Raw genomic sequence first — 13,820 nt, forward strand, 5'->3', positions numbered from 1 at the left:
AAACGAAAGACAATATTTTTTTAAGAATTAAAAGAATATATAGAAAATTGTAAAAAAAGAGAAAAAAATGTAATAATTTTAAAAAATATGAAAATTGTTTAAATGTCCTACATTTATAAAGATGTCTTATAAATAAAAATCATATTTTAAAGCTTATTATTACCTCATTATAATCTACATTTAAAAAATCCTAAAAATATTAAATCTATTTTACTTCACTTTTATTTTCACAATATAAATCATATCTCATCGAAAGTCAGACTTTATTATTGCAAGAATAAGATAATAATGCATTTATTGCAACTCAATTAACATACTTAAATGGGGATGATAATTAATTAAAAAAATCATGTAAATCACAAATAAACCTATTACATGAGTATGTATAAAATATTTAACCATATACAACTCAACTTTTCTACCATTGTTAAAAGACTTAATATTCTTTCTTAGATTGCCAATAATTAATTGAGCTCATTTGGAATATTTACAACACATCATTTCCCCTGTCTAACTATTTAAATGAAGAAAAATAAAACTATGAATAGAAATCTAATTCTCTTTTTCTAACATCAAAAAATCCTTTATGTTCCCATCAAAGATTTCTACCAAAACCTGCAAAAACACAAGAAAAACTATTCCATGATTTTAATCATATCCACAAATCCAGAATAAATAAAATAAAATGTATATCATGTGAAAAATAACGTTACTTCTAATATCATGATTAGATAAATTTACAATAGTCTCATAAATACAAATACAAAGATACTAACCACAAAAGTTCTACAAACTTGCTTCACTTAAAAGCTCGTGAGAAACCTTACGCCGGTTAAGTCTTTTAGACCTGCAAACCAAGGTAGAAAAGAAACATGCAGTTGAGTAGTTGTGGTTTAGTCGAGAAATATAATATCACATTATAAATCTTGAAGTCTCTTAAATAACTTCTTCAAATCCAATTTTCATATATCATTATACTTCTTAATTAATAGATAAAATAATGATAGTTAATAAAAAGCTAGCTTTGCTAACTATTTAGCATCATGTTCATGGATAAAATATAAAGAATTTAAACTTTCCAATATCATGTCCAGAATCTGAAACCACACGAGCAATCCACTATAAATTTAAGAAATGAACTCACCTTTTGGAAATATATTTATGAACCTCTTCCTTCTTGTCAGGACCATAAACATACCACTTTTCTTCCGGTGCTTTGGCAATTTCATCCTCTATTTTAATTTCTGCGTGTTGCTTTCTTTTAGAAAACTTGCTAAACCCCAATCATAATTCTATAAACATTTCAAATGGATTTTAAGTGTTACCTTGCAAAATAACAGTATATTCACTACTGCAACTTCTAAAATTCCAGAATGCTTGACCGTTATTGTCTACAAATTCAGGTTTGATCCTTAAAGCATCACAACCTAATTTCGCTGTAACATTAAAAGAACAAATGACAACCTTTACAATAGCAAAAAATTAAATTCTTACAAGATATCAAGCAACAATATGTACCCAAACTTTCCATTCCAAGAGCAGTAATATATTTATGAAACCATTTCAAAAATAAATGCTTTGCAGCAAACAATCATTTTTCCATAAGAAAATGGTGAATTTAAACCAAATGGAATTTAAAACCTTATATGATGTTGCATAACTGAATGTTATTGTGTATTATGTGAAAACTTTAGGCGTTATAACATAATGATTAATTTACATAGCTCGTATCATACCTTTTGGAAGTGCACCCTTTAAATTATTTCTTTATCAAACCAAGACCTAGCTAGATGTTTAGTAAAATACAAAATTGATGAATTTAAACTGAGAAATTAAACATCTTATAGGATGTTGTGTAAGTGAATATTGTTGTGCAAGAAGAGAAACATGTTATAAAATGATAAAAGCATTGAGCAGTATATAGTACAAAATTATTGTAAAACCTAAGACTAAACCTATGTACCAATAGATGTTTGTCATACATATTAGTTATTTTTCATCCTAGTGTGATCATAAAACAAAACCAACATTTTATTCTGCTTTTAGGATCTTTTGCTAATGATTGCTTGTTTACAACTTGGATAACTTTGAACTATGGATTTATGTATCACACCAAAACATTTTGACCTAAGAAAATGAAAGTGGGAAGAACTTTAGGCAAGATAACATCAATGATGATAATAATTCATAATCGATTAATCATGACATACCTTTTTGAGTTATGCCCTTTAACCCAAGCATATCAGTGTGTGCTTCATCAACCTCAATTCTTATTTTTGAAAGAAGAGCTTCATGCTCCTCCATCGGAAAGGGAGACACAGTTGAATGAACAACTTTGGCCTTCTCACTCCGCAACTTCTTCTCAAGACACTTTACCTGTAAATAACATGCACATGAAATTATTATGAACACAATGTAACAGCAGCAAGGATAATCCATATACAAAGAGCATAATACCTTTGTTTCTATTACCTTTTCCTTAGTTGCAGCAACCTTATGTTTTGCTTCTTTCACTTCTTTTGCATGTCTTGAATTTTCCTCATGAATATAACTCCTCAGTTTCCTGGACATATTAAGCAAGTTTCCAACCACTTTAAATGATATTAAGACAACAAAAATTAGAAGAAAAAGACAACAAAAAGAAGGATAAAGTGGTGAAAGTAATAAAACGAAAGAATACAAAGAAAAAGGATATTTTCTAACTAGACTTGAAATACTTACTCAGTGTTCAGAGCTTCGTCACAAAGAAAAGTCATCAGTTTAAACTTTTTAGACAAATCCAACTTATAATATCCACCGATTCCTTCTTGAAGCCAATCCAAAGGAAAATCATTTAATATATGATAGGATTTCATGATTAAATCCTCCACATGTTTCAACCATGAATTATTTCCATCCCTAGTAGGTAAGGATGGAGACCTACATCAAAGTCATCCATATGGAACTTTAATTCAAGTATCTCATAGAAAAAAATTAATCACCCAAAACTCCAAACAAAAGTTGTAAGAGATAACTCACTCATTTCTCGAATTGTTTAGGATCAAGTCCAACACTCTAATATGAAATTCAATCAGGAAGGTGTTTTCTCCATGCATGTTTTGTTTACATACTAATTCTTCTAGTATGGCTTCAGCTTCTCCTTCCTTGAGATCAAGAGCCTGATTAAAATTACACACAAGAATAAATGTGAAGGAATACTTAATAAAATATATTATGAATGGCAGCAATATCATAACCACAAAACAATAATTACGCATGTGATAATAATGTCATTATTTCTAGAATATATAATTTAATGTAACAGGAGGGAATATTATTCATGGTGAAACCATTAAATGACCAACTACAAAATCATCGAAAACTTGACTTTTAAGTTGCATAATATTTGATAAAAATAATTAGTCCCAATTATGTAATATCCCTCTATAAGAACAAAGGAATTTGTCAATTATGTTTTTTCAGTCAATCAACTATTAAATACAGTAATAATTACAATTAATCAAACAAAACATTAGGATGTTAACATGAAACCATACCTTTCCAAACACTTTGCAAAACTCTAAAAGTTGCAAAGCATTTCCAACATCTTTGGAGGGTACCTCAATGCCAAATATTTCTTTCAACTCTTTGCCAGGGGGCAAAAGAATTTCCTCCTCAATTGGTTTGCTCTCTTCTTGGAAGGGGGCATCATTTGTATCTATACAACTTTCTTTTCCAAATTCTCCTGAGAAATGTACTTCAAGTTCCTGCAAGAAATAACAAAAACGAACATGAACCACCAACTATAAGGTCATCTCATAAAAAGCATATCATAAAACACATTTTCGCTCATATAATCATGAATTTGCACAATTAAACAAGAGATCATTTCTAACCAAATCTATCAAAAAGAGAAGATTTTAGAAAAATAGCATATTTTTTTCTCAATAGCTTCATTTGATGGTAAGATACTCGTGCCACTGACCTTATTTAATCCTGAATCATCCGAAGCCTTTTTAACCGCAAGCATTTCTGCTACAGACTTAAAACCAGATTCTTTGGCATTACGGTATAGGGGACCAGTGGGTTGCTCACCTCGTTTTTTCCTACAAACATAACTCTCCTGTCATATTGAACTTATAGATACAGTATGAAACACAAATAGTAAAAACGAAAAAAAAACTCACTGGCATAAGCTGCAGTTGCAAAACCCTCGACACTTTGGACATATCCAATCAGCCAAATGTGCCACTTCTTCAGCATTCTCTCCATACCTAATTCACGGTACCAAAATCCTCATGAGAGAAAGAAAATACATATACACCAGTATTGTATCATTATACTTAGGATTCCCTCTAAAAGTATAGCACATTGGACCCTATATTTAGAACATTTTGTTCACATTTACAAAAACAATATTAGTCATAGTTTTAGAAAGGATGCTGATATCTTAACATTGACTACAGTAAAAAACTCTCTTAACAAACAAATCAATTAATATTTTCATTTTAATTTTTAATTAAAAATATTATAATATTATTATAATGAGTTTTTGAATAGTGTTATTTACTGTGTGCAATGTTAACAAAACTTTTTCTTTTTAGAAAATTTGAAATTGTTTTTTGCATTGCAAGTGCCTACGAAATTCATTGCTTTGCAACTATAATTGAAGCACACAGCAACCACCAAAATGTATTATTTTTTTCTGTACAAGGCATAGGTATCCAGCATAATCAACAATCTAACTCAAGTTAGGCAGAACCACTATAAAAAACAACAGAGTTATTGATGGTCCTACCCTGTTCACACAAGATAGTCTATCATTAGGGATACTGGTGACATGTACAAAGAAAAAAAACAAGATATTTTTGTGATTTCTTCGGATACTTGTTGCAAAAGAATGGATCTTTGGACCATGTTGCAAATTAAAAAAGGCTTTGCCATAAACATGGCCAAAAACAAGGCCTTTAGCTCCTCTAGGACCTTCCACTGTTCCCACATCTTCATATATTTCTTTGATATGATGCATGTGATAGGTGGGAGTATAGGAGTAAACCTTGTTGAGATGTCTTCTTCCACAGTGGTGCTAAGCATATCAAGCCTTTATGAAAAAACCATGGGATAATTTTGAAAATACAAATCTAAAATAAAAAGAAAACCCAAGATTTATAATGTTGAACTAACCTAGTCAAGAGGCACTTGTGGCAGTACTTAATCGGACAAGGCTTCCCTTTCTTCAAGTTCTTGCATGTTGCAGCAAAATCCTCTTTCTTTTGCCGGCACTTCACAGTTGAAAACCAACGAAACAAAAATGTTAGTGTCCAAATGCACAACAAAATCAAGAAACAAACTGAACAACAAAGAGTAAACACAAAACCACCACACTCCAAAATGAAAAATTGGGCAACACAAAATAAAATAAAAATAGAAAAGTACTTGGTGGCAAGATTTCCCATTTGCTCCTATTTGAATGGGACAAGAATTTGAACGTTTTAATTTCTCGCTGGTAAAGCCCTCCTCGAAGTTCTTATTCTGAGTAGAAAACAATCGGTTATCCATGTTGAAATAGGAAAAGGAATTCCCTCCTTGAATGGTGAGGTGAAGAGAGCAACAAAGGGAAGACGGCTGGTTTGCAATTTTGGTAGGGTACTTCTGTCTTCCTTTCCCCATACTATTTATAATATAAACTTTATTAATTACAGTAATAAATGTATTAAATTATTTTTATCAATCTATTAATGTATTAAATCTAAATCTGAACAATTTTCAGACACAAATGTTATTCTAATTTACTATAAGTCATCTATTAAATGTCAAGTGGATTACAGTGGAATTTCAAGGTCAATCTAAATGCAACTGAAAATAATTAAACATGGAATTAGCCATAGTTTTATATTCCAAAACCAACAAACATACTGTCATACCCAAAAAGAAGACTGAGACAATTCAAGAGTATTTTGTTTACAAATGCTGAAAAGACAAGCTGGCTGCTTCGGTTTTGTCAAAAAGAATCTTGAAAAAAGCGTACTCATAAATGCTAAGGATAAGGATAGAAGTTGTAAGCCTAAGATGAGGTCAAAATCCAGGATATACCAACAAATGATCATAAATGTAGTTTAAAAATTAAATAAATAGTAATAAATAAGAAAAGAATACAAGGGAACCTAATGTGGTTAAAACAGCTCATAATACAGAGAGAGATGATAGTGTATGCACAGGGGAATAGATGAACCAGCAGCATAAATTTACCCATCCTATTATACCCATACACTCATTTTTCGATTACATTAAAATTAGATAAATGCCATTATTTTCTTTTCCCGTAGCATACTTCTATAAGAATCAATTTTAGAACAGGAGAACAAGAATGATGTCTCATCCCTGAAGCAACACAGATAAAATGATGTCTCAGAACTGAGGATCATATAACAGGGTACAGAAGAAGAATGCTTAAATTCCATTTGCAACAAGTGCATGCAGTGGCAATCTAGTTGTTTAACTAAGGTATGGATGAAGATTGTTAAGAGTATCTCTAGTTTGGAAAAAATTAGCATGCATTCTCCTAATAGTTTAAGTTTATGTGATGGTTGGTTAACAAATATATCATTATGTATAAAGAAGGATTAATCTTTTCCCATGTTCAGAGTCAAATCACCCCAAATTTAAGCCTTGTTAAGACTATCTCTAGCATGAAAAAAATTCACATGCATTCTCCTAATAGTTAAAGTTTATGTGATGGTTGGTTAATGACAAATATATCATTATGTATTAAGAAGGATTCATTTTTGCTCATGTTCAGAGCCAAATCATCCCAGATTTAAGCTTTGAAATTGGTTCAAGTACTGTGTTGTGTTTCATTTCAAACACAAGCAGAGAACAGAGAAAAGGAAATGTTACTTTTATGTTTCGTTTAATTCCTAAAAGTATGAAAATGAAGTATTAATATACAAAAAATAAAAAGTACCAAATTGACTATTCACTAATTCAAATAACATACATGGTCATATAAGAATATTTGTTTCCATGACTCATCCAAATGCTGCTCATCTCCATACCAATATCTGGTAAAATCACTCTTCACCTGTAAAAGCACAGGACAACACATGATACATTTAATGTTCAAAACCACCTATGTTAGACAGACAAGCTGTGAGTAGAATTGAATGCTTACAGGGAAAATTGAAACTAATGTTAATAAAATAAAAAACAGTTTGAAAACTATGGATGGACTTCATATTGAGTGCATAAAATGACTATTTATAGAAATGAACTATTTCCTTGGCAGATGTACATGTACACCTATATGCCATTGGCAATTTTGGCATGATCCATGGACACTACATAAAATGAACTCTGTACTATAAGGTTTATTTAACAATATATTATTAGTCCAGAATAAAAAAAAGGTAATTTGGCAGGAACAATTAACAAATGAGTTCAATCTTGTTAAAATCCTACAACTAAGGTTAAACGACATTTCATATCCGATTAATTGTTTGTATACAGTTTGACACGTGCATATCAGCCAACTCAACTACTGAAAGTTTTAGACTATACATCCAATTGACCATTTTCGATAACACATTATAAGTAATTTAAATTGAAACCAACAATGACAGTAAGCATGAATCTACCAAGAGATTACCTGCTTAAGAATTGGGGTTGCACATTTTTCTGTCAAGATTTTAGCATCTGAATATGTGAAGCATGCTGGCATGAGTTGTGCATACTGCAAAAAAGATGGTTCAATAACAGAATATTAACAATACACAGAGCATTTGACCCAAAGGACCATTCAATCAAAACATCAGTGCATAAAGAGAAACATGAAACAACTGTTAAGACTCAAGCAGTGTCTAGTCTCAGACAGTTTAAGCATATTAGATGACATTTACACTACGTTTTAATAATAACAACCAAGATTAAGTTTTGAAGTAATAACAGAGTTAAACAACATATGCTTTGGAACTTGCTAAATCATTTAAAGAGCTTAATGAATTTATATTACCTAACCTCCTATAAGACAAAAACAGCATGCCGGCTAGCATATATAATTTGTTTTTATCAACAAGTATTATCCGCATCCAATGTGCTGTTTTCTGAAAGGATTTACTTTCTGGTAAGATCTGTATTAAAATAAGGTGAATATTTTTACTTGCCTTAATTTAAGATTGAATATAATGTAAATGGCAATAATATAACACATATAAAAGGAAATATATTACACGTTATCCCCAAGACACATTGTACATTTAATTTCCTTTTTTGAAGTGTCCAGCACTTATCAATAAACCGAAAATAAACATAAGCAGACCAACAAGAAAGAACAAAAAACTATTTGGAGTAACTTTCTACAAGAATATTAAAGATTACAAGAAGATCTGCTTCACTTTTCTGAGAATCAAAGATTTGTTTCAGTAACCACAATCAAATGTCTTACCATGAACACATTTTTGAAGCCTAAACAATACGAACAACATCGAAGACAAGAACAACATCAACACAACAAATACACAATTTTTATAAGTAATACATGGTGTCAAAGAAAGCAAAAGCAGCTTAGTGTCAGAGAATACTTGGTCTTCTTAGTCTCAAGGAGAGATTTTACGGGGGTATTCCAGGAGTGAGATTGTGTACTCAGGAAAAAGTGATAAAACGAGTTTTCTCTGCTCTTTTAGTGTACTTGAGACTGTCTATGCGGATAAATCTTTACAATTTAGTTTTGCGAAAATCATTTTATCAAAAGTCTTTTAAAAGCATAAACATTCATACATTACACTGTCGACTATCAACCCTCCCCCTCTAGAGTTGACTTATTTTTCAGCGACAACATGAAAATTAGGAAAGGGCCTAACCATGACTCTTTTGCACAATTTTGTTACGATGATTGTCTATCTAGTAAATTTATTTACTGTGTACCTTAAGTGGCATTCCAATAACTGCAAAAGAGAAGTCATATATTAACATAACTCACCCTTCGAATCCATGGAGAAGATTAAAATATGCTGCCCAAAAACTGTAGCTGTATGAAATAAAAAGATCAGCACTTAATGTATTACATGAAATCAATGAATAAAAAATTGAGGTGGTAGTCCCACATCTAGACCAATCATGCCAATTAAATCCTGCAACCATTAACAATATCCTAAGAAAAAATAACCCATCAACCAGTTGCAAATTTTATGTTGTGAGGGCAAGGACAATCATGTAAAGCAGTGAATCAACAAGCTGAGATGAGGGATATTAACCAGAACTTAACAATATACAATAGTTCCCTCAAAGAGTAGGGACATGTTACAAACAAATCAAAAATGCACCAGCAATTTCATTTGTGCCAACACAGATTGAAAGAAATAACATTTACAACTGTGTAAAACCTATTCACTTCGCAGTATATATCATCAATAGTTCAATATTTCTTTTCTTAAATACTTCACAAAATACCAATATAAACAGTAAAGTACAAGATATTGAAATCCAAATTCTCATAAACTCGCAAACAAAAAGTATTCATATGGTTTATCTGGTATTGTTGAAATAATAACTGAAATTTATTAGAAAAAGTACACAGTATCTTTCAAAGTAACTACTGGAGCCCATAATTTTTCTCATAAAGAGAAATATTAAGGTTGTTTGTTCTGAGAAAATATTTTTTAAGGTTATTTTTTGTTTTTAACAGACAAGAAATCAGATATATACAGTTTGTTTCTTACTTTCACATACATTGTTTCTTATACAAACAAATTTTCAGAAAAAGGAAAGGAAAATACACAATACTATCATAATTATTTGTGGTAACAGAGACCAAAAAACACTTCTCAAATTTGGAATTTTTGTCTAGTGTATTTTCTGTTTCGGTGGAAAACTAGAGCTCAAGGTTCCAGAACTATACTAGCTACCTCAAAAGAAAGTAATGCCAGCAGTATTTGCTGATAAAGCTAAAGAAAGAAAATTGGTACAACATAAAAAATTAAAAGAAATTTTCATCTTCAAACCATAATTAGACAACCAGAATATTGTTGTAGCCTTTGATCACAGGTCCGTTTTTAATTCTCTTTGGATAATCAGAGCTGGTTATGTCTAAAGCAGAGCTATCAAATGTAAGCAGATGATGTGGGACTTTACAAACTCCTCCACTTCACCATGTTTCTGGAAAACCAGGCAAACCCGAATAAGTAATAAGTACTATTTCATCTTAGCAAATTGACATTAAGCATAATTGCCCCCACACATATATAAGTTGCACACCAAGACTTGATACTTGCAATGTGGGACTTCCAAACATTTCTCCTGTAACCTCAGAGGGATTAACTTTTTCATTTAACTTTGCCAAGAAGTGAAGTTTACAAGCAGACTCTAGTTTATTGGAGGAAAGTCAAGTCATTTTAACTACTTTCTTTATAAATATTTAAAGTGAAATTAATTCAAAGAACAGCATCAAAGTATTTATTAGATAACTGCTTATGATGTAAGTATTCATGCAAAAGTTATTTCTATTATTGGAATTTAATCTTATAAATGATCTAATATAAACCCTAAGCAGAAATAAACAGTAAAGTACTTCTTCCAAACTCATCCTAGGGTTCGGTCAGTTACAGTTCATATATTGAGAAAAGAAAAAGATGTATTTCCAATGAGGAAAGAAAATACCATTGAAACCAAGCTGAAGCGATTGGCACCAGCATTTGGCAGAATCCGAGATGAAGAAGCAGGCAGTGACCGAGTTTATCGGTGGGTAGGGATGAGTTGTATGAGGAAGACCGAAGAACTGGTGACCGGAGAATACAGTAGCTCCACCACACATGACTGAGATGTCCCTCTGTTAATCGCTTCACCTTTCATTCTTTCTTCTCCTTTCAAAACAATTCTTATCATACACAAGTTTCCATCAACATGTCTAAATTTTTATTCTTTTAGATCAATTTTGCAAAATTGAGAAAATAAATATATAAGTTTTTTTAACACTGGATTACATATATTTGTTTTTTAAAAATAATAAAAGTCATACTTTCTGTTTTTTTTTCTATTCATTTTTTTATTTTTCCAGTGTTTTTTCATAACTGAATTTATTTTTAGGTTTAATATTTCTTCTCATTGTTGTTAAGAGAGTGATAATTTGAAAGTTGGAATTTGACACATGGCTCATTCATGGAGACAGCTGTCATCTAAGCTAAGCTTTTAAACCAAGTATTACTTTATTTAATAATTATAATTAAAATAAAGTAATGGTAGTTATAATTTAATAAAGTAATGATAATTATAATTAAAAGAATGTAATGATTATTATAATTAAAATAAAGTAATGATAATTATACTGAATTAAAATAAAGTGACGATAATTATAATAGTTAAAATAATGATAATATAATTAAAGTAAAATAATTATTATTATAATAATAAATAATTATAATTATAATAAATAAAGTAATGATAATTATAATAAATAAAATTATAACAGTTATAATTAAAATTAAAATTAAAATAAAGTGATGATAGGAGTTGGGGTATGGTTTCATTTGAGTTTTTTTAGGTGTACGGAAATTATTTTTTTTTTTTCTTAAATGAATCTGTTTAATTTAATTTTTTTTTATAAAAAAAAATTGAAATGCTTAACTTTGTTAGATTGTAGGACTAAGTTGTGCACGTTTATGAATGTAAAAAAGATCATGTTCATGAAAAAAAATTATTTAATATAACAGGTATTGACATATTTTATTTTTAGTTCAATAAAAAAATTACATTCTTAATAAAAATCTTTAATTCCATTGATTTTGTTTTCCACTTTATTAATGGTATATACAAGTATTTAATCTTTAATAGTTGTCATTTATGTTTATTAGAGAAAAAAGTTAACACAAATAATCTTTAATGAAATTTTTTATCCTTTACTGATCTTTATAAATATAAAATTATTAGTTATTCACTTTTATAAATATAGAATTCTTAATTATTCATTTAAGGTTAATATTTTTCTTTTAATAAAGATATATAAAAATTACTAAATACCTGCTCAGTTATATTAATTATTAGTAAAATTTAAATAATGATCTACACTTAAAATATCCTAAAAATATTTAATATATTTTATTTATTTTTAATTTTCACAAGATAAATCATACCAAAAGTCAACGCAGACTTTATTATTGCAAGAATAAGATAATAATGCATGGTGAATCAATTAATGTGGGATGAAACTCTAATATATTTTACTTTGATTACATATTAATTCTTCTAACATGTTTCACTTCTCCTTGAAATCAAGAGCTTGATTAAAATTACACACATAAATAAATGTGAAGAAACACTTATTTTTTTTTATTATATTATGAATGATTGGAACATCATAACAGTAAATAATAATTATGTTTGTGACAATAATACCATTATTTCTAAAATATATAATTTAATATAACCGGAGGAAATATCATTCATTGTAAAACCATTTAATTAAATGAGTAACTACAAAATAATCAAAAATTTAATTTTTAAGTTGTATGATATTTGATAGAAATAATTAGTTTCAATTTTGTAATATCACTCTATAACATTAAAAGTATTTGAAAATTATGTTTATTCAGTTAGTCAACTATTAAATGCAATAATGAATTACAATTAATCAAATAAAACATCAGACCAAATTGTTAACATGAACACTTTGGAAAACTTTAAAAGTTGTAATGCATTCCCAACATCTTTGGGTGGTAACCTAATGCCAAATATTTCTTTTAACTTTGTGTCAAGGGACAAAAGAATTTCCTTCTCAATTGTTCTGCTCTCTCCTTGGAACATGACACCAACATTATCACTTTTAGTGACATCATTTGCATCTGTACAAATTTCTTTCTTAAATTCCCCCGAGAGATGTGCTTTAAGCTCCTATAGGAAATAACAAAAAAGAACATGAACCACCAACCATAAGGTCATTTCATAAAAAACATATCATAAGTTGAACTATAAACACATTTTCACTCATATCATCATTATCTAATCATGAATTTGCACAATTAAACAAGAGATCATTTTTAACCAAATCTGTCAACAACAAGAGATTTCGGAAAGGACATGAACATAAAAGTAGCATACATTTTTCTCAATAGCTTCATTTGATGGTAAGGCTATCGTGTCACTGACCTTATTTAATGATTAAGCTTTTGAAGCCTTCTTAACCGTAAGCATTTCCACAACAAACTTAAAACCTGATTCTTTGGCATTACGATCAGGGGACTAGTAGGTTGCTCACCTCGTTTTTTCCTACAAACATAACTCTTTTGTCATATTGAACTCATGGATACAATACTAACTCGAAACACAACTAGAAGAAGCTGTAGTTGCAAAAGTCTCGACACTTTGAACATGTCCAATCAGTCAAATGTCCCACTTCTTCAGCATTCTCCCTATACCTAATTCATCACAACAAAATCCTCATCAGAGAATGAAATTACATGTGTACAAGTATTGTATCATTATACTCTCAAATTCTTTTAGGATATCATAACTGACAATTAGAGTCTAACTCCCTCTAAAAGTATAACACATTTTGACCTTGCATTTGGAACATTTTGTTCACATTTACAAAAACAATATTAGTCATAATTTTAGAAAATATGAAGTTGTTTCTTGCATTGCAAGTGCCTACGAAATTCCATTGCTTTGTTACTATAGTTAAAGCACACAACAATCACCAAAATGTGTTATCTTTTTTCTGTACAAGGTATAGGTATCCAGCATAAGAAACAATCTAACTCAAGTTAAGCAGAACTACTATAGACAACAACAAAGTTATTGATGGTCCTACCCTGTTCAAACAAGACAGTAGTAAGATGACCAACTTTATTTTTAAA

General features: G+C 29.8%; 1 protein-coding gene across 17 annotated transcripts; it reads right to left on the reverse strand.

Annotated features, from left to right (window-relative positions):
* Nucleotides 1-308: 308 nt before the first annotated feature.
* LOC137837187 (uncharacterized) lies at nucleotides 309-10,877 on the reverse strand. 17 transcript variants are annotated; one of them, XM_090301561.1, is made up of 19 exons: nucleotides 10,630-10,877; nucleotides 9,989-10,128; nucleotides 8,954-9,001; nucleotides 7,625-7,708; nucleotides 6,977-7,060; nucleotides 5,416-5,650; nucleotides 5,164-5,261; nucleotides 5,036-5,080; nucleotides 4,167-4,253; nucleotides 3,965-4,085; nucleotides 3,537-3,746; nucleotides 3,019-3,158; nucleotides 2,722-2,919; nucleotides 2,473-2,563; nucleotides 2,211-2,376; nucleotides 1,326-1,436; nucleotides 1,145-1,244; nucleotides 777-847; nucleotides 309-615 (listed from the first exon to the last, which is right to left on the reverse strand). In XM_090301561.1, the coding sequence occupies exons 5-18, from the start codon at nucleotides 7,030-7,032 to the stop codon at nucleotides 787-789; spliced, it is 1,719 nt and encodes a 572-aa protein (XP_090157687.1). In that variant the 5' UTR covers nucleotides 7,033-7,060; nucleotides 7,625-7,708; nucleotides 8,954-9,001; nucleotides 9,989-10,128; nucleotides 10,630-10,877; the 3' UTR covers nucleotides 309-615; nucleotides 777-786. The 17 variants fall into 17 exon arrangements, with proteins under 17 accessions (XP_090157687.1, XP_090157691.1, XP_090157692.1 ...); XM_090301565.1 differs by having other exon boundaries at nucleotides 5,416-5,511; nucleotides 10,630-10,876; XM_090301566.1 differs by having other exon boundaries at nucleotides 5,416-5,511; nucleotides 9,975-10,128; nucleotides 10,630-10,876.
* Nucleotides 10,878-13,820: the final 2,943 nt, after the last annotated feature.

This window comes from Phaseolus vulgaris, chromosome 4 (assembly GCF_051622355.1).
Source record: "Phaseolus vulgaris cultivar YP4 chromosome 4, ASM5162235v1, whole genome shotgun sequence".
Lineage (NCBI taxonomy): Eukaryota > Viridiplantae > Streptophyta > Magnoliopsida > Fabales > Fabaceae > Phaseolus > Phaseolus vulgaris.